General features: G+C 41.8%; 1 protein-coding gene across 2 annotated transcripts in view; it reads left to right on the top strand.

Annotated features, from left to right (window-relative positions):
• Positions 1-21,907, top strand: part of LOC136864439 (protein white) — a 286,015-nt gene that overhangs the window by 244,806 nt on the left and 19,302 nt on the right. For both annotated transcript variants that reach the window (XM_067141436.2, XM_067141437.2), the window contains exon 12: positions 129-300. In XM_067141436.2, coding sequence (XP_066997537.2) covers positions 129-300 — 172 coding nt within the window. The remainder of the gene's footprint in view (positions 1-128; positions 301-21,907) is intronic.

Here is a 21,907-nt window from a genome sequence, read left to right as displayed (position 1 = left end):
CTACTGGATTTTAATTGTTCATCAGCATTAACCATACCTTGCTATTTGTTATTATCACTGATTCTTTGTTTACATTCGAGGTTACTTTAACGAATATATTTGATAATGTAATTTGGATTATGTTCCAGGTCAGTTCCATTTTACTTCAAATGGCTCAGTTACCTGTCATGGTTTCGCTATGCAAATGAAGCACTGCTTATTAATCAGTGGACTGGAGTGGACTCGATAGCGTGCACACGCTCCAACAGCACGTGCCCAAGAAACGGGCATGTGGTCCTCGAGACACTCAACTTCAGTGAGGTACTCATATTTTATACATTTATTAATTATTACATGTTGATTCTATGAACGAGGACAATATCTTAAGACAATTATAACACGCTCAATTGCCACTAGAACGCACACGTCTCAAGCGTGAAATTCCAGAACAGATAATACAACAACAGGTTCAGTGAATGGAAACATAGCATAGCAGTGCAGTAGGTGGGGTGCGTGTTAGCGACCTCATGGTCATGTTCAAAATTTAAACTTTACCTTTTACCAAATATTTTATTAAATAAATGCAATCAAATAATAACGAATAAAGGACAAAAGCTAGTATTTAATGTATTTAAACATATGCTCGATGATGGTAATAATAATAATAATAATAATAATAATAATAATAATAATAATAATACAAACGCTATTCTCTTGAGCAAGGGAAAACGAAAAGAAATTTATCACTTATACAATCGCGATTATTTATCATAGAAAATAATAAGCATAATAATAATAACAATAATAATAATAATCATAACTGTTTCGAAGTTACCCGTGGAGCAGATAGAGGTTAAAGAAGGTGCCATGGTGAATGGGTCTATCTACAATATCAAAATTAATTTAAAACTTAAACTGAAAGTTATCTTTTTAGCACTTCAAACATAACAATATTTCATAACAATGAAACATCAGGCACAATGACAATCTTGAAACAAGTCAAGAAAAATATAAGATTAGTGAACTTTACAGATTCTGGGCTTCAAGCCCCTCGCTTTACAAATCCTGAGCTCCCAGCTCAAATTTACCAAAGAGCACACATTTATTCAAGGGCAGAAATCCCCTAATTCACAGAGCATTCACTACCAAAACAAAATTTCTAGCCTTCCAGAGGCACTCGTTAATCTTACAAAACTTTGAAAAGGAGCAAACAGGCTCTCAGTTCCTTACTGCCTACTCAAGGCAACATTACATCAATCTCTGGTCTCTCAAACCACCATTTACAAATGGAACATTTTTACAGCAGTACTTAATACCAAACCTACTGGGCCTTCATGGAAAAAGAACAGGTTAGATAACTGGTCCAAACACAAGGTGAATAGAGGCACACTGCGCTCCAAGATAATAAACACTTAAAAACCTAAAGGGCTCTAGGCCGCTGAAACAGGGGCTATTCCCAAACTACTTAGGTGACTTGTATAGAAATTACTTTAACACGTTACAGAAGAAAAAAAAGGTTACAAAACGTAGTCACCTCAAATCAAGATGAAGGGGAGCTCGAGAGGGTAATTCACTCTCTATCCCCGATTTAAGGTTAAAGTTTTATGAAGTTTTTACATTAGCCGGAAGAAGATCTACATTTTAGAAAAGTTTGTTACATAACTAAAGATTCGGACCTTTCCCTCGGATTAAACTGCGGAGGTAGCAAGAAAGAATGAAGTTATGTGGCCACTACCTTATAGATGTTCTGGCTGCCAACGAAAGAGGCCGCCCGTCTCCTGCTTAAACACACACATTCTCAGAAAGACGACGATCAATTGGCCAAGAAACGTGAAAAGCCGCAGTTTATAAACCCTCAGGGAAGGTTAGAGATCATTCAAGACTAAACCAGCCACATCCTCTCGATTTAATTGGTTAATCTCAAAGTTACACGCAAAATATAACAGGAAGCCTGTGATAGGTTAAAAATTAATTACAGAATTTTTCATTGGCCAGATTCAAAACTGGCAGAAAGAAAAAAGAAAGTATTGCCAACCCAAATATAAATGAACATAGATCAGTTAGGGACAACCTAGAAATACAAAACTTCTTTAAATTATAAGTTCTTTCACTTTGCACCAGAGGGCATGATCATAAATATTTTTGTGGTGTCATCTGTAGAAAAATGTCCAAACTTCTTGATGAATGCCAAACAAAACGGGGAGAAATTCACTCAGGTTAGGAAACTGCACAATAACAAAATTACATAATATTTCGGCGGTGACATCTTCTGATTAAAGTTCTAAGTTCCTGTTGTAGTAGTTTCCACTTTTGTTCGATAGAGGAGTTCATTAGGCGCTAATTTTGAATGCGCGGCGTTGAGGCGTACCTCCTGGTACAGACCTCCCCACCCAAATGTCCTTCCTTGGGGAGACACAAAAGAATTTTGAAAAAACATTTTCAGTTGAAGATAAGAAGAATTTCTAAGGTTTTGAGGTTGATTGGTAGAAGCTTGTTTAAGTCCAGCTTTAGAGTGTCCTTGTTGTTGTAGAATGTTAAATACTTGTTGATAGATTTGACGGCAAGACCTGCCGCCGCTTGCCGATACCCAGTTGAGGTCGGCCGGACCCCTCAAGTACCCTCAGATACACCTCTCCCGCTATTATGAGAGGGGGTAGTCGTAGTGACGGTCGCCGCAGATGAGATGTATGTGTGCAGTTCCCAGATGAGTTGGCGGTAGGGTCACCGCACTTCAGCCTTCGCAGGGAGATGGACTCCGGCGCGCCGTTCTTATGGAGTCTTCAAGGGAGTGGAGTGGGCCCTTAACCCACTTCTGTTTTTCTCACCAGGTGTTGCAGTACGGCGGCGAACGGCTGAGGGGGCACTGAAACAGTAAGATCTAGGCGACAGAGAAGTGTTGTTGGAGACTTGAGAGTACGATCAATATTGGTGATGCAGAGGAGCGGGCGGCGTGGAAAGTGCTTGTGTGCCAATAGTGCGGAGATGCAGGAGACGGGGGCTAGGTAATGGCCACCAAGGATTGACAGCACGCAAAACAAAGGGGAAGATCGTACGTACCGATCATATACCAAATTTGATAACAAAATCGGGGCAGAAGGCCTCGAATAATAATAATAATAATAATAATAATAATAATAATAATAATAATAATAATAATAATAATAATAATAATAATAATAATAATGATAATAAATTTAACCTTCCATTTCCTGCTAAATGTTGATGGCAAGGTTAACAATGAAATTACACAGGTTTCACCTGGGAGAGGTGCACTCTAGATATCCTCTCTGTGGCTGGATTGCTTACCAATAATGTAACAGGAGTCAAAAATCTAAAATAATGCACGGCGCATGAAATCTGAGGGCAAGCTTGCCCGCGGGAAAGTTTCTAACCATGACTTGATCTCAGAATTTTAAATTTGTGGGCCTCCGTCGACGATCATATATTTTCCTAACCTTTTCATGGGACACTTTAAGATTTTCCTTAGCCTTCTTCCACTGATCTCTAATATTATCGGGATCTATTGTCTCAGGTAGAATATCATTAAGTGACCAAAGGTTAGAGAATGGCGTGTTAGGAACAAATTTAAACATAAGAGAAGCTGGAGTAAACTTATGGGATTCATGAACCGCCGAATTTAAAGCAAAGGCCAACCAATGCAGGGACGTATCCCACCTGGAATGATCTTCATGATGAAATGCGATGAGAGCCGATCTAAGATTACGATTGACCCGCTCAGCCAGAGATAGTCGAGGATAATATGCCGAAGTAGTTACATGTGATATAGACAGATCAAAACAGAATTTACGGAAGAGGTTGGATGTAAAGGCTTTAGCATTGTCAGAAACTATATATTGACAGGGACCAAAAGAAGCAAATATTGTATTTAAACAAGAAATGGTGGACTGAGCGGTAGCCAGCTTAGTCGGAAATAACCAGGAAAATCTCGTGAAACCATCTACACATACTAGAATCAATTTATTGGCGTTCCCCTTTGATTGGGGGAGGGGTCCGACGTAGTCTATATAGAGGCGTTCCGTGGGGCGCGACGCTTGGTGAGATGATAATAGACCTAGCTTAGTGGACAAGGTGGGTTTACTAAGCAAACAAGCTTTAAAAGCTTTTACTAATTCTCGAATTTCGCTGTTCATACCTTTCCAAATGAACATCTCTCGGATCTTTTCCCGAGTTTTGAAGATACCTAAATGCCCCCTAATGGGGTCTCATGATAATACTTGAAGATCATAGGCACAAGAACAGCTGGAACGACTACTTTAATTTTTTGGTCATGCCTCGACGGGCAACACAAAATCCCGTTCCTCAACACATAAGGGACGACATGTACCCCAGAAGAAAGGGTCTCGATAATAGGGGCCAGCACAGGATCTTCAAATTGATATTTTTCAATATCCCTAAACAACATGGGGACATCAGTTAGAATGGCATTAATACCCGAAGGCATGGGCGTGGGAAGAGAAGGACTATCTTCCTGTTCGTTGGTCTCCACATCATGAGAAAACATGCGGCTTAGCCCATTCGCAACAACATTTTCAGGTCCTCTGATATGTCTTACATCAAACTGGAATGCAGAAATCCTGATGGCCCAGCGGGCTATACGACCAGTACGACGCGGCCTAGCTAATACCCAACTTAAGGCTTGGTTATCAGTTTCTAGGTCGAACTTGACATGTTCCAGATAGAGTCGGAACTCCTCTAGTGCAAATAAAACAGTCAAACCCTAGAGTTCATAGATGGAATATTTGGTCTCTTGGGCCGATAATGTCCTAGACGCATAGGCGATGGGTTGCCTTCCGAGTTCAGTTTTCTGAAGAAGCACAGCAGCCACCGCCGATGACGAGGCGTCGGTTTGAACGATGAATTTCTTTGAAAAATCAGGCATAGCAAGGACAGGGGCGTTGCAAAGAGCTAATTTCAGGTCTTCAAAAGCGGCTTGTTAAGTCGGTCCCCACTCAAATTTGACGCCTTTCCTACCAAGTAAGTACAAGGGCGCCGCTCTGTTAGGAAGTTAGGAATAAATTTACTGAAGAAGTTCAGCATGCCTATGAACCTAACAATACCTTTTATGTCCTTAGGAGGTTTGAAATCACGGTGGCCTGTGTTTTGGAATGATCGATAGAAACACCATCGGGCGACACGATATGCCCTAGGAATGACATAGAAGGTTTAGCAAAAGCTGCTTTAGATAACTTGACAGTCAACCCAGCTTTATGAAGGCGATCGAGTACTTCCTTTAGATGATCAAGATGTTCTTCAAAGGTCTCAGAAAATACGACGACATCATCAAGATAGTGATACAAGTAATCAAACTTGATGTCGGAAAAGACCCTATCTAGCAGTCTAGTGGGAACAGCTGCCTCCGTGGGGAGCCAGAAACGCACGCGGTTGTACTCATACAAGTTTCAATCCGTGGCAAAGGCAGTTATATGTTTCGATTCTTCAGCTAGAGGGATCTGGTTGTACGCCTGATTAAGGTCTAAGATGGTAGAGAACTTGGCTTTCAGAAACCATGAAAAACAATCATGAAAGTCGGGTCGAGGCACAGATTGTAGCACCACCTTCAGATTTAAAGCCCTATAGTCAATCACAGGCCTGAAGCCGCCTTGTGGTTTCGGCACCAGAAAAATGGGCGATGAATACGTCGACTGAGAGGGTCGAATAATACCATCTTTTAACATCTGGTCGATGATCTGTTTAAGAGCCTTCATTTTAGGTGGAGATAGCCTGTAAGGCGGAAATCTAACTGGGATCGAGTCCGTAACCTCAATCTTTTATTCAGTAAGGTCAGTCACACCAAAAGTATCGGAAAATACACCCAGAAACGGCTGACACAACTTACGAATACTATTAGCCTGCTCCTCAGGTAGATGTCTAAGGTCTAACAGCATCTCATCCTGGGTAGGCGAAACAGATGAACATGACACAGAATTACATTTTAGCAAAGGAATTTTACAATTATTAGCAAATTTGAAGGTGCATGACTTGCTCTGAATGTCGAGCACCAGACCAGTGGAAGACATGAAATCCGCTCCCAATATTACGGGGCAAGACAAGTGTTTAGCCACAAACAATTTTACTTTCCAGGTGAATTTAGAAATACGAATTTTGGCAAGGATGAAACCTAAAATTTCTAGTGGAGAGGAATTAGCCGAAATACATTGGACTGAAGACGAACAATATTCAGGAAACTTACAGACAGACTTTATTTTTGAATACCATTCGGCGGAAATATTAGAACAAACACTCCCAGAGTCCAATAGAGTGGTAACGCGTTCACTATTCAATTCAATTTTAAGAAAAGGTACCATTGCGGTGGTCTCCGTCGCAATCCTGAGGCATTCCTTAGGCCCTTCAAATGATAGGTTAGAAGAACTTTTATCTGTACCGGTGCTTTCGAGGTCTGAGCCTAGGGAAGATGAACTTGCGGACTCAGCCGATGAAACTAGTCACTTTCGATTATTAGAGTTCGCGGAAGTTGCACCAGAAGTTGAGCAGGAGGGGGTGCTATTGGCATTAGGGCAATTCTTGGCTAGATGAGAATAAGATCCGCATTTGAAACATCCTTTTGATAACCCTGCTCCATTCTTTGTCCCACTCGATTTGATCACTGGGCACTTGTTACGCAGATGTTCCGTAGGCCCATACGCGTAGCACTTACGGGTGGTGAAAGTTCGGCGAGGTGAAGGCCGAAAATTATTAGAAGACGGAGGGGGTTCCTTAGCGACTCGTAAGGTGTCGGCATACCTAACTCCTTCGGCTGAGACCGCCATAGCCTCTAATTCTGAAAAGCTTTGAGGGCGCGACGTGAAACACAAATACGACCTGTAGGGCGGGGAAATCCCCTCAACAATCGTCTGCACGATTTGATCTTCAGGGAAATGAAGAGCGAATACCCTGGTGTAAAAGTTAATATCTTGGATGAAGTCTGCCAGATTTTCATCCAATCACTGTACTCTGAAATAGTATTTTTGAATTAAGGAAGACATGGCTCGAGCCGGAATGAAGTTAGCCATCAGATGGGCGTGGAAGTATTCTATGGAAGATTGCTCAGCTATGGCTTTAACTATTTTGTCCGAGAGGACACCTATAGAGTAAGGGTAAATAATTTGGAGAATTTGAGAGTGAGAGAGGGAAAATACTAGTGCGTGATCCTGAAATTCAACTAAGAAACTTCGAAACGAAATGACATTTTTTTTTGCTAGTTGCTTTACGTCGCACCGACACAGATAGGTCTTATGGCGACGATGGAACAGGGAAGGGCTAGGAGTGGGAAGGAAGCGGCCGTGGCCTTACTTAAGGTACAGCCCCAGTATTTGCGTGGTGTGAAAATGGGAAACCACGGAAAACCATCTTCAGGACTGCCGACAGTGGGGTTCGAACCTACTATCTCCCGAATACTGGATACTGGCCGCACTTAAGCGACTGCAGCTATCGAGCTCGGTCGAAATGACATTAGTGGAGTTTAAGGAAAATGTTGAAATTCCCCTAAGTAACATAGCCAGAGGATGAGGCAAACTACTAAACCCAGGTGACATAATAGGTAACGGCCTAGAAGGTTGAGAAGTCTCTAACACCGCATTATTTATAAAGAAAGGTGGAAGTTGTGTACGACGATCAGACTTATTTTCTAATGGGGCAGAAGTATGTTGAGTTGCCACAGATTTTCTACTTTCTACAACTTTGGAAGAATCCTCCTCAGCAGGGAAGTTGATTAAAGGGGCTTGATCGGATTTCGGAGCAGCTGCTCCAGTCAACAATTGACTAACTTTATTTGACATTTCAGAAATGTGTTCAACAAGGTTACTAGCCTCCTTAGCATGATCTTCTTTTAGTTTGAGAGACAATAGGTCCCTAACCCTGTGATAAAAGTGGAACAGTCTAGCCTGCACTCTTTTAAGATGATTAGGAGATGGATCACTTACTTCAAAAAAACTAACTACAGATGCTAGGTCGGTGGTGTTGTCCGTGATAGTGGAGAGAGCCTCATCAATTTCCTTCTCCCCCAAAGTTGGGATACAAGTTGGTAATTCTAATGACTCTTTAAGTTTGGTGGTATTTGCCGCAACCGTGCCTCCAAATTGAACATTCCTAATAAGCAACTCATAAATTAATTCCTCCATGCACAAGTACCGGGGATGGAGGACTTCACAAGGGCCAGACATAATGATAGAAAATTTACAAATTTAGAAAAAAAATCCAGCGACCGAGGAAATTCTTAGAGTTCGGTGCGGATTCTACGTTTAGCCGTTAGAAAGGGCATAATTGAGACCCATCCAACCATGCTCTGCTACCACTTGTTCCGGAGTTACCCGTGGAGCAGAAAGACGTTAAAGAAGGTACCGGGTGAATGGGTCTATCTACAATATCAAAATTAATTTAAAACTTAAACTGAAGGTTATATTTTTAGCACTTCAAACTTAACAATTTTTCATAACAATGAAACATCAGGTACAATGACAATCTTGAAACAAGTCAAGGAAAATACAAGATTAGTGAACTTTACAGATTCTGGGCTTCAAGCCCCTCGCTTTACAAATCCTGAGCTCCCAGCTCAAATTTACCAAAGAGCACACATTTATTCAAGGGCAGAAATCCCCTAATTCACAGAGCATTCGCTCCCAAAACACAATTTCTAGCCTTCCAGGGGCACTCATTAATCTTACAAAACTTTGAAGAAAAGCAAACAGGCTCTCGGTTCCTTACTGCCTACTCAAGGCAACATTACATCAATCTCTGGTCTCTCAAACCACCATTTACAAATGGAACTTATTATTACAGGGGTATTTAATACCAAACCTACTGGGCCTTCATGGAAAAGGAACAGGTTAGATAACTGGCCCAAACACAAGGTGAATGGGGGCACACTGCGCTCCAAGATAATGAACACTTAAAAACCTAGCGGGTTCTAGGCCGCTGAAACAGGGGCTATTACCAAACTACTGAGGTGACTCCTATAGAAAATACTTTAACACCTTACAGAAGAAAAAAGGTTACAAAACGTAGTCACCTCAAACCAAGATGAAGGGGAGCTTGAGAGGGTTATTCACTCTCTATCCCCGATTTAAGGTTAAAGTTTTATGAAGATTTTGCATTAGCCGGAAGAAGATTTACATTTTAGAAAAGTTTGTTACATAATTAAAGATTCGGACCTTTCCCTCGGATTAAACTGCGGAGGTAGCAAGAAAGAATGAAGTTATGTGGCCATTACCTTATAGATGTTCTGGCTGCCGACGAAAGAGGCCGCCCGCCTCCTGCTTAAACACACACATTCTCAGAAAGACGACGATCAATTGGCCAAGAAACGTGAAAAGCCGCAGTTTATAAGTCCTCAGGGAAGATTCAATATCATTCAAGACTAAACTAGCCACACCCTCTCGATTTAATTGGTTAATCTCAAAGTTACACTCAGAATATAACAAGAAGCCTGTGATAGGTCAAAAATTAATTACAGAAATGTTTTATTGGCCAGATTCAAAACTGGCGGAAAGAAAAAGGAATTATTGCAACCCAAAAATAATTGAACATAGATCAGTTAGGGACAACCTAGAAATACAAAACTTCTTTAAATTATAAGTTCTTTCACTTTGCACCAGAGGGCATGATCATAAAATTTTTAGTAGTGTCATCTGTAGAAAACTGTCCAAACTTCTTGATGAATGCAAACAAAACGGGGAGAAATTCACTCAGGTTAGGAAACTGCACAATAACAAAATTACATAATATTTCGGCGGTGACATCTTCTGATTAAAGTTCTAAGTTCCTGTTGTAGTAGTTTCCACTTTTGTTCGAAGTGGAGTTCATTAGGCGCTAATTTTGAATGCGCGGCGTTGAGGTGTACCTCCCGGTACAATAATAATAATAATAATAATAATAATAATAATAATAATAATAATAATAATAATAATAATAATAATAATAATAATAATAATAATAATAATAATCCTTATTCATTTCACTGTGTGAACTCGGAACACGAAAATGAAGACTGGTCTTTTTTGTTTTGTAATTATATATGATTGGTAATATATTACCAATAAATTCTCCCTCCACATTTAATATTTTTGTGCAATGTCGGAGATTCTGTTTGATTTAGATCCACCGTTGGAGACGCAACCATTATTCACTCAGTTTCAAACTTCACTCACAGCCGTCTCAAACTGGAATGGCGAGGGTTCTGGAGAGATCTGAGTTTCGAGATCTGGGCATGAAGAACTATTTGAACCGGCTTGTGGCAAAACGAGAGAGGTGGCCATTTTTTACAACTCTGTCTTAAGAGTTGATAGGCCATCATAATAAGAACGCAAGGCAATCTGTTTCGTTTTCGTGTGGCGCTTCCATGCAAAGTTATTAACCCTCCCTTAGTTGAGCCTTATTTCGTATTGCCAGTGGTCAAGGGCTGGGATGTAGAAAAATTGAGACCATCATTAGCTATTTACCGGTAAATTTAGTCCCGCAGGTTTTAAACTGTGGTGTAAATTGTGTCTGCTACGGTTGGCTATACCAGTCTCCTCCCTTAGCGCCGTGACGTGGGGATATTTACGGCATGGTGCAGCACAGAACAACTGTTAGCATAAGGACAGCATACGTACCATTTAGAGCAATGCAGTGCAGTGAACAGACAGTGAATGGACCAATATACAAGTGATGATCAGTGAGGAAAAGAAAACACTTTTTTCTGTTGATGGTTCCAAATTTCGCTTCCATAAAATATTAAAGGAAGGAATTCAGCTGTGAGCCTGCTCCTTGAGCTCATGTGTCATCAAAAATTAGGTGAAAATAAGTGTAAAGTGAAAAATTTTCTGATTCACAACCATGATAGGTCAGACTTGCAGAAAATAAATAAACAAATCCTTAGCAATAATTTAAGGAGAAAAATAACGACAGATGTTTGTAGTTAACAATCAAAACTCTTACACTGCGAATTAAAACAAGATGCCATAGAAACTTTAACGCTGGAAGATAGGGCCCTCATTAAAAGTAACATACAGTGCATACAGTCTTGTTTGTACACCCCAATTAGCAGATATAATGTCTTAATAATTTCAAAATAGTACATAACCAATGCACAAGACTTGGATAAGGTATTGCACAAGGTGTTGAGAACTTGATATTAGCGATCAAAATTCTAGGTACATCATTTTAAAAGAATAGGAGTGAAGTATGTTGTGTAGTGGCCTATTTGCTTGCACCAGTCTTGTTTGTACACGTTCACTACCGTGTATTCGCTCGGGAGCACTCCTAGTTAGATGGTGTGTATATGTGCTGTGCTAGTGTGTATAGTTTCGCTGTTAGTTCACCAGGCCGTGTGTTACATAATGGGTTAATGAACAGAGTTAAGTGACGAACTAAAAAATGTAATTGTATCTCTCGGATTGCAAGGGTATTCTCTGCGTGAAATCGGACACAAAGTAAATAAACCGCATTCCACAATACACTGTGTGTTGAACGAATTAAGATATAGAGGAAACACAAAGAGTTTGCCAAGAAAAGCAAAAGAAAACATACTGAATAGACGAGATGAACGCTATAATGTGAAACTAGATAAACAGAATCCTCCAATTAAGTGCGCCTAAGATCCGCGTAATGCTGGAAGAAAGTATGAAGAAGAAAATGTCAAGTCAGACAATTCGTAGGGTATTATGGAAATATGATTATCACAATAGACGACCACGGATCTATGTTACTAAGAAAAATCGACAAGCCAGAATGAAATTTTGTACACTTGCATGAAAACACGGATTTTACGTACTGGAACAAAGTTACTTGATATCTTACATCAAAATATCTATACAGGGTTCGGATTGAAACAGTTATGTATGGAGAAAAGTAAATACTGCCAATTAACCTGCAAATACGCTACACACCGTAAAATATGGAGGTGGATCAGTAATGATTTGGGGGTGCATATTGTCATCTGGAGTGAGAAATATCGAAAATATCAATGGCATCATGGACAGATGGGGTTATTTAAACATTTTAGAAAACTACGTCAAACAGAGTGTAGTAAAAATGGGGGTTGGGGTCTCGGTACGTCTTTTAGCAGGACAATAACCCCATGCACACAGATGACATTTGCAAGCAGTGGCTGATATGGAACAAACCAACGCAACTGCGAACTCCTGCCCAGTACATTTAGGGGAAGATCTAAAAATAAGGATTCATGCAGGGAAAAATCAATCACTTGAACAGTTAAGAAGTAGCCGATATTCAACGAAGAATGAGGTAAAACCGACCCAAAAGGTGTGAGACACTGGTTCATTCCATGCAGCGAAGGTGCAAGGCAGTTCTCAAGGCCAGAGGATACTCATCAGGGTATTAAATCCAAGGTAACAAGTGTTTTCGAATGAACTTTTCATTTTCTTCTGTAAATGTACAAACAAGATTGTTGCAGGATGAAACTCCCGGTTTTGGCACATTGCTTGTATTTTTATTAAATTTTAAGACCACAGATCTGCTTTTTTATTATTTACGTTGTTTATTAGTGTATCTATTACAATATGGGCAATAAAATACAACACAATAATTGTATACAAAATGTTGTATACAAGGAACTTAGTATACAGAAACACAACATAAAGTTTATTGCTTCAATAGTTTTATACAGTATTTACAAGAAATATAACTAAACTTTTCTTGAAGCTTGATTAATGGCACGCAGTTATTGCTGATATTCAAAGGTAGACTGAAGGTCTGTGGCGTATATAAATTTACACAAAGGGAGAGTCCTATATACACATTCAGTCCTATCTTGATGAGATAGTCTGTTCCAATGAGAATGTCCTTGGATAGTCGAAAACTATCTGCTGAGTAATAACAAGTGTAACTTGTAGCGAGAGTTCGTATTAACAGGAAGCTAGTATTAGGCTTAGACTTGCAAGGAACTTGCATTAATATTCTTAATTAGCAGAATGCTAAGATTGACGTCGGAGCACTGGTGAGGACTTGAGGGAGTAGCAGAATGCTTGACTCGGGGCTCGACGTGGCTACGGGGATCAGGGAAAATGAGGCAATGTCCAGAGGTGAGAGCTCACGGCCAGAAATCAGTCCACCTGTTCAAACACATTTTAAAGAGGATGCCTCCGTGTCTGACTTACGGTGTGGTCTGGTCGTTGGACACTGGGGTAGTCCTGGAGATGCTAGGAATGTTGCTCCTTATACAGCGCTGGCTGACGTCACAGACGAGCATGCCAGGCGCAGTGCAGTCACCTCGTAGACTCTGGAAACATCGGTGATGCGGCGGGCTGCGGAACTTGTAGGCGCGGAGATTTAGGTGCGGAGGACACACACAACACTAAACTTTAACCGTTATTTCGTTGCAATAAGTTGGTGTACAAACAAGACTGTTATGCACTGTACGTAATGCACGCAGTCGCAGTCACACCAATCTCCCCCAAAGTGCCACAGAAACACATACAGTACTGCAAGAAATGGAAATAGTCACCAACAACTTTGAGCCTTTGCTAATGATAGATGATCGCGTAACCTATAGGCCTATACAACCTCGATGTCTTCAATCACCTCGGGAGCTAAATTTTATTTCTAGATATAGAGAATATCATTTTTGAGCAAGTGTAGCATTAATTGAGTTATATGCATCTAGGGACTTACATTGAATAGAGTACTTTTATCAGTATTTAAAAATATACAAACAAATTCGCGCTTTACGGCATCACTTTGATTAAAACCCTTATTATAGTAATTTATTAGAAGACAGAATACAGTACGTGCAGTAGTGAAACAAGAAACATACGTCCGTTAACACCTTTGGAAAAAATTCGTTACTATCTCCTGTTTTCAATCTTAACCTTCTTTTCTTCCACATACATTTCAACAACATTTATTGCTGTGAAAGCACTTCGTCATTTACATTCGACTGACTCTGTATGTACAATCGAAGAATAGCCACTACACCTGGTCTGCTGAGGGTACAGGAGAAGGCAGCTCCAGCTCTTCTTGTTGGGAATCTTCTTCTTCTCCTTATTCTTCTTCTACTTCTTCTTCTTCTTCTTCTTCTTCTTCTTGCTCGGCAGCAGCAGGAGGTTTGGCCACTAGAACGTCAGAGTCCACACTTATGTAAGCCTCAAAATCAGCTTCGCAGTTAACAAGCTGCTGATACTCCACCAATTCTTCAGGAATAGGAGTGACTTCCCTCTCTTCATGTACTGAAGCTCCTAAGTTACCTTTCAAAAGTCCTGTTTTGCGGAAGCAGTTTAATTGTTTCCTGCTTCACATCAGCCCATGATTTACTCAGCATTCTTATCGACTGTAGTATATTAATGTCTGTTAAGGACTCCTCTCATTCAATCCCTCTTAGAATTCTCCGAACAGCGTTCTTCCTATGGAAATGCTTCAAGTTTTTAATCGCCCCTTGGTCCATGGGTTGTTTTTTCTTTTAATGCTATTTGTTCGGGTCGTCGACCTAAAGAGATCTTTTGCCCCTGTTTGCACCGTGTGATAGGAACCTGCGTGTAATTGGAATTGCGGAAGTGTAGAGTGTTGAATGTGAGGAAAGGAACCTTAAGGACGACACAAACACCCAGTCCCCAGGCCAGGGATATTAATCATTTACAATTAAAAACACCTGACGCGGCCGAGAATCGAACCCGGGGCCGCCGGGTGACAGGCGACACGTTCCCCCCTACATCACGGGGCCGCATTCCATGAGCTGTAGTTTGGATATTAAGTTCGGTGGCAAGAAAACCACGCGCACTGCCTTTATTCCTGAGCGAGCATCTTGAGATGAGTAGGGTAGTTGTCTAAGAAACGAACGTTGACATTTCTCGTCAATACCATGCAGCAAAGATTCGTAAATGGAGCTTGTCATCCACGACTTCCAGGGTTGCTTTCGTACGTGACCGGTAAGGAATTCACGCCCGAGAAACAGCAAAACTGCGCCGATTTTCCAATCACTAGAAGTTTTAAGTTCTAGGTTCCCGTCATATTAGCCCCCAGCATCACCCTAACCCTTCCTTTACTTGTTAACTCTTTCTCACAGACCACAAATGCTGTATGGCGCAGTAATTCTTGTACAAAATTCGAATTACAGAGTACTTTTTGCTTCAAGGGAGGAAACGCTTGTTTCGAGAAATGGAGAAATTCGTGTAACCGAATTTCCACTAATAGAGAGATAAATTCGCGTGAAGAATGGGACAAGCGGCCGGTAAATTGAAGTTACTTCGAGATACTGACAATTCCAGTAATGGAGGATCGAGATATCGAGGTTCGACTGTAAGTGGTTTTTCAGCTACAACAAAACCATTCTTTGTGAAAGGCATACACTTTACGTAGATGACACATTTAAAAGCTGTCCCAAGTTTTATACACAATTGTTTACGTTAGTATTCATGCGTTAGTAAATGTTGTTTGCCTGCCACTTGCGTTCTTTCTGCTGCCAAGGCAACTGAAACCTACGTAAGAATGTTGCATCATATTGTATGCGATATTTCGCTTAATATTTTCGCCTAAAGTGATATTTATAGACTATGAAGCAGCTATTCACATGGCCGCAACACTTGTTTGGCCTTCAGTTGTAATAAAGGGGTGTGGTTTCCATTTAGGACAAAATTGGTGGCGTTAAATACAAGCCCTTGGTCTATCGAAGGAATAAATGAAATGAAATGGCGTATGGCTTTTAGTGCCGGGGGTGTTCGAGGACATATTCGGCTCGCCAGGTGCAGGTCTTTTGATCGTAGGCGACCTGCGCGTCGTGATGAGGATGAAATGATGATGAAGACGACACATACACCCAGTCCCCGTGCCAGAGGAATTAAAAAATTATGGTAAAATTCCCGACCCTGTCGAGAATCGAACCCTGTGGCCAAAGGGCAGCACGCTAACCATTTAGCCATGGAGCCGGACTATCAAAGGAATATAAATAGAACTCAGGAAAAGGTAAATTTTTTAAACATTTATTTGGACTTCCCTTTTAACCCAAATGACTAGAGAACTGCTCTGTCGAAGATCTGATGGCTGTATAATTGCTAGTGGCTTTACGTCGAATCGACACAGATAGGTCTTATGGCGACGATAGGATAGGAAAGGCCTAGGAGTTGGAAGAAAGCGGCCGTGGCCTTAATGAAGGTACAGCCCCAGCATTTGCCTGGTATGAAAATGGGAAACCACGGAAAACCATCTTCAGGGCTGCCGACAGTGGGATTCGAACCCACTATCTCCCGCATGCAAGCTCACAGCCGCGCGCCTCTAACCGTACGCCCAACTCGCCTGGTGGCTGTATAATTAGGAGACATAAAAATTCAAGAGTTCATCGACTATGTCCTGGAGACATACATTGCGGCATATCCAACGTTTCTCGCTGCTATTTTTTTTTTTTTGGCTGATATAACAGCTACCACAAACTGAACAGCAAATAGTTGTGAATCTTTCCATGCCAAATTAAACGACTTGTTTTACACTTCGCACCCAAACATGTAAGTTACAACTTCTTCGACGTTTTGACCGACATTCAGTCAGATGTGTACATTCATTTACGAAGTATAGGAAGAAAGAAAATAATGGAAAACAAATATTTTTGAGGGAATAGATAATAAAGTAACCAAGACATAATAAGATTCAACTTTGTAAAAACTGTTTGTTTTAATTTTTTACCTGTATGACAAAATTATTCCAAGTCGCTCATACGAAGGATGTGAAAACTTTGGGACTATCCACCCGATCAAGACAAAATGTTTAACCACACCAATCTTCTAAATGGTTGAGCAGTCCCCAGTCTGCACAAAGTGGAAGAGAAAATGTTGTCACGTAACATGATATACCCGGGTCGAGTTGGATTATCGGATTATGAGGCGGGACCCAATTTACCTATCACCTGAACTGAGGCGGGACTCAGTTTACCTTGAAACATTCAAATGAGGCTCAGTTTACCAAAGCCGAGTCAAGGGTGAACGCAGCGCTTAACGGCACAATTCAAACAAACGTGCTCTGGCTGTAACTGGCTGACTTTCCCACTTCACAATCTTACACTGACTGACAGAGCAAATGCAACACCAAGGAGGAGTGGTTAGAAAGGGATGAAAGTTGGGGAATAAACAGAGTCGGCACGGAAGAATAATTGATGTTTATTTCAAACCGATATGCAGGTTACACAATGCGCACGGCATCGACTCGGTAGGATGTAGGACCACCGCGAGCGGCGATGCACGCAGAAACACGTCGAGGTACAGAGTCAATAAGAGTGCGGATGGTGTCCTGAGGGATGGTTCTCCATTCTCTGTCAACCATTTGCCACAGTTGGTCGTCCGTACGAGGCTGGGGCAGAGTTTGCAAACGGCGTCCAATGAGATCCCACACGTGTTCGATTGGTGAGAGATCCGGAGAGTACGCTGGCCACGGAAGCATCTGTACACCTCGTAGAGCCTGTTGGGAGATGCGAGCAGTGTGTGGGCGGGCATTATCCTGCTGAAACAGAGCATTGGGCAGCCCCTGAAGGTACGGGAGTGCCACCGGCCGCAGCACATGCTGCACGTAGCGGTGGGCATTTAACGTGCCTTGAATACGCACTAGAGGTGACGTGGAATCATACGCAATAGCGCCCCAAACCATGATGCCGCGTTGTCTAGCGGTAGGGCGCTCCACAGTTACTGCCGGATTTGACCTTTCTCCACGCCGACGCCACACTCGTCTGCGGTGACTATCACTGACAGAACAGAAGCGTGACTCATCGGAGAACACGACGTTCCGCCATTCCCTCATCCAAGTCGCTCTAGCCCGGCACCATGCCAGGCGTGCACGTCTATGCTGTGGAGTCAATGGTAGTCTTCTGAGCGGACGCAGGGAGTGCAGGCCTCCTTCAACCAATCGACGGGAAATTGTTCTGGTCGATATTGGAACAGCCAGGGTGTCTTGCACATGCTGAAGAATGGCGGTTGACGTGGCGTGCGGGGCTGCCACCGCTTGGCGGCGGATGCGCCGATCCTCGCGTGCTGACGTCACTCGGGCTGCGCCTGGACCCCTCGCACGTGCCACATGTCCCTGCGCCAACCATCTTCGCCACAGGCGCTGCACCGTGGACACATCCCTATGGGTATCGGCTGCGATTTGACGAAGCGACCAACCTGCCCTTCTCAGCCCGATCACCATACCCCTCGTAAAGTCGTCTGTCTGCTGGAAATGCCTCCGTTGACGGCGGCCTTGCATTCTTAGCTATACACGTGTCCTGTGGCACACGACAACACGTTCTACAATGACTGTCGGCTGAGAAATCACGGTACGAAGTGGGCCATTCGCCAACGCCGTGTCCCATTTATCGTTCGCTACGTGCGCAGCACAGCGGCGCATTTCACATCATGAGCATACCTCAGTGACGTCAGTCTACCCTGCAATTGGCATAAAGTTCTGACCACTCCTTCTTGGTGTTGCATTTGCTCTGTCAGTCAGTGTATTTGCATTCCTGAAATCCCAACGTGCACCTAGCTATACCAAGACTCAACAGTTAGTTCTATTTAATATTATTTTACACAAACTACAAATAAAAATATATTTCGAACAGTGGAGCGTTAAAACCAATTATCGCAGACTCTTCTTGCCTTTCACAAACCTCACCATTTTCAACATTGATAGGCCTTCCGTAGAGCCTTGGTGAACGTACTTACTGAAATATCCGTGGCAGGAGGAAATTCCCTGGAGATCACATTTATGAGTCTGGGTGTTGCTCTGAAGAAATGACATAGGAGTGAGTTAGAACCAACGAGCAAAATACAACATAGTCGCCAATACGCTGCCTGAGACACGCTTGGCCGCCATACTGGTTGTATCGACACACTGGAGACTAGTTTTCGTAAACGAATGCAAAGCTATTTTGTAGTTATTGACATTTATTTTACAGGAGAGGATGTTTCTTAAAATTACTTCACAAGCTGTAAGAGTTGTTTAATTTGACTTATCTGTGGTAATTTAGGAAATAACCAGCTGTGGAAAGTTCTATCTTTAATAACAGTGGAGAAACTGGTGTTAACATCTAAATGGACCAATTGAACACAAAGAGAATGGCTTACAGAAAGAAAATGTAATCACTGCACCAGAAGAAAAAAGAGGCGATTATAGAAACCAGTGGCTGAGCTAAGCACAATGATGGATAGTCTTAAGGCTCTGGTAGATGAATAAACCCGTGACCTCATCCTGAGGTGCAGCTGTTTTCAGGAGCATCCTCATGTTCCGTTTTAACCACATACCAGGCCTCCTGTCATTCTTAAATTTCTGAAATTACCAGGAATCGAACCCGGACCCCCGAGGACGGCAGCTAGTAGTGCTAACCGTTGCGCTACGGAAGTGGACTGTGTTAGATAATAAGTAAGTTAAAATCATTTGCCATTACTCTTCACTTCCTTTCTCCAAAAGCTTACCGGTATTCATTTGTGAGGAATGTATTTGACAATTTAATTCATAATTAATTTACTTAATAATTATTTCATTTTCTATGGTGAACTGGATAGTGTGGTTAGCTCTCACCCGTGGAGGCCCGGGTTCGATTGCCAGCTCTGCCACAAAATTTGAAAAGTGGTACGAAGTGTGAAAAGGGGTCCACTCAACCTCGGGAGGACAGAGAGAAAGAACGAATTATATCACGCAGCCCTTATAACTTTTACGTTTAAAATCCTCTGACACGACTGGGAATCGAACCCGGAGGACCAAAGTCCAAGACGCTGGCCATTCAGCCATCGAGCCAGACAATTTATTTAATCAAGGGCAGCGTGAGACTTTGTATTGGGGGATACAACTGGATAGGAGGACCAGTACCTCTCCCAGGCTGCCTCACCTGCTGTGCTGAACAGAGGCCATGTGGGGGGATGGGAAGATTGGAAGGGATAGACAAGGAAGAGGGAAGGAAGTGGCCGCTGCTGGCGACATGCCTGTTAAAAATTACTGCAGACGTGGTTATGTCATTCAAACATAGATCCTGGGGGATGTACATGAGATATCGGAATTGCAGAATGAAATAGTCGGCTTGTAAGCCGCATTTGTGAAGAGAAATACCCCAGAAAATGTCTCACCAATAGTAATAATGTTATTTTGCTTTACGCTCCACTAACTACTTTTACGGTTTTCGGAGGCGCCGAAGTGCGGAATTTAGTGCCTCATGAGTTCTATTACATGCCAGTAAATCTGCTGACGTGAGGGTTACATATTTGAGCACCTTCAAATACCACCGGACTGAGCCAGGATCGAACCTACCAACCTACCGTTTCAGCCACTCAGTCCGGCCTCTCACCAATAGAAGAACTTTTGAAGCCATTGGTCGAAGTTGATGAGAACAGGCACTCTGGGCACAATCGGTGCATTCACTGCCCGAGGGTGACAGCCACAGCCGACAGAGGACTCGAAGAAGAGACGAAAGGACTCGTGCGAATCAGTGGAATGAGCTGGAGTGTCCGTACCTTATGTGCTGAAGTGCTGCAGTGCATTGTCCATTTGAAAAATAAATTACTTTAATAATATTATCTACAATGAAATACAGTGCATTGAAAAGGACGTCAGCCAAAGAACAGAAAATCATTCAACTCCCCTCACAACCCGGTAACATGTCGGGCTCTCCTCGCTGGGTGCTGTGCAGATCACAGCTCAGCGAGTATTTCTAATCTTTTTACCAGAGAGCAGGAACTCTGCCTTTTGTGGATGCGTGCCCAGAATTTCCAATGTGCTGTGGGAACAACAGCCAAGACATCACTTCACAGCGGTTCGTTCGACCACAGAGAAGCAGCATTGGTCACAATTCCATTTCGACCGAAATGAGAACGTGGCAGGTGGCAGTCAGCGGTAATGTTTAAGAGGGGATCGCTGGAAGCAAACGGGAAAACATAATACTATAGAGGAAGCCATCAGCTGTTCCCGCAAGGTCCTTTAATATAGTAATCGGCACGTAAGGCCATACACTAGAAAGTAAATATCGCCGCCCGATTCTCTTTTTTTCTCATAAAAATTAATTTCTGTAACATCATGAAATATCATTCAGTAGAAGGAAATATTCAATGTAGTATAATTACCACTAATTGATCCTTCCTCCACTTCGTTTTTGGTTGATGCTCAACTAGCTTACAGTGATATACTGCATTATCCATTACAATAACACAGGGTCCTATATTTCTTAATCATACGATTAATTGTGTTTCCACCAACATCTGAAATTTCTCACTGTTCATAGCACTATGATAATCTTGATTTCTCTTCAATTTATGGCAAATTTCAAATCAGCACCTGTAAGAATTTTAAGTTTTAGAATGGAGTTATTTCTTCTAAAAAAGTATTCCGTAAAAATATGAGATCACCCTCTTCAGGGATAAGCCTATTAATTGACAAAAATTGTGACTTCTGTTGAATGATACAGAAAGATGTCTGATTTTAAGTGAAACCAACTACAATGTAGCAAAGTCACCTGATGATGAAGTCAATGAATTACTACTTACACTACTTTATCCTAACATCTCTCATGAATGTATGTTCATTAGTAGACCTATATCTGGGTTAGAAGTCCACGATCACCTGTATTAATGATATAAGTATAAACACTAATTTTAATACCTCAGAACAAATGTAATTGCTGCGAACACTAAACCTATATCAGGCACTAAGAAATGAGAAGCTTGGAAGGTGTTCAACAGTCAGGTATCATACACTGATTCAGGTGGATATTATCGAATACAGAACAAACGTAATAAATAGGCCTACACTACAAGTAATTTTCTGATACAAATATTCAGTAATATTATATGAAAATACACTGGAGAAGTTTCGATTGAAGTGCCTCTCTAAAGTTAATCTTTGGCCGAAAGTGAATACCTGCAGGTCTTTTTAATAACCAACAGATTCCTTAACAGTGGAGAAGTCAAGATCAAGAACCACATATAAAACTCAGTGAGCGGTAAGTTATAATGCCACTTCCGATATAGTGCCAGTCAAT

Source organism: Anabrus simplex, chromosome 2 (assembly GCF_040414725.1).
Source record: "Anabrus simplex isolate iqAnaSimp1 chromosome 2, ASM4041472v1, whole genome shotgun sequence".
In the NCBI taxonomy this organism is placed as follows: Eukaryota; Metazoa; Arthropoda; class Insecta; order Orthoptera; family Tettigoniidae; genus Anabrus; species Anabrus simplex.
This window is presented reverse-complemented; position numbering and strand designations above follow the sequence as displayed.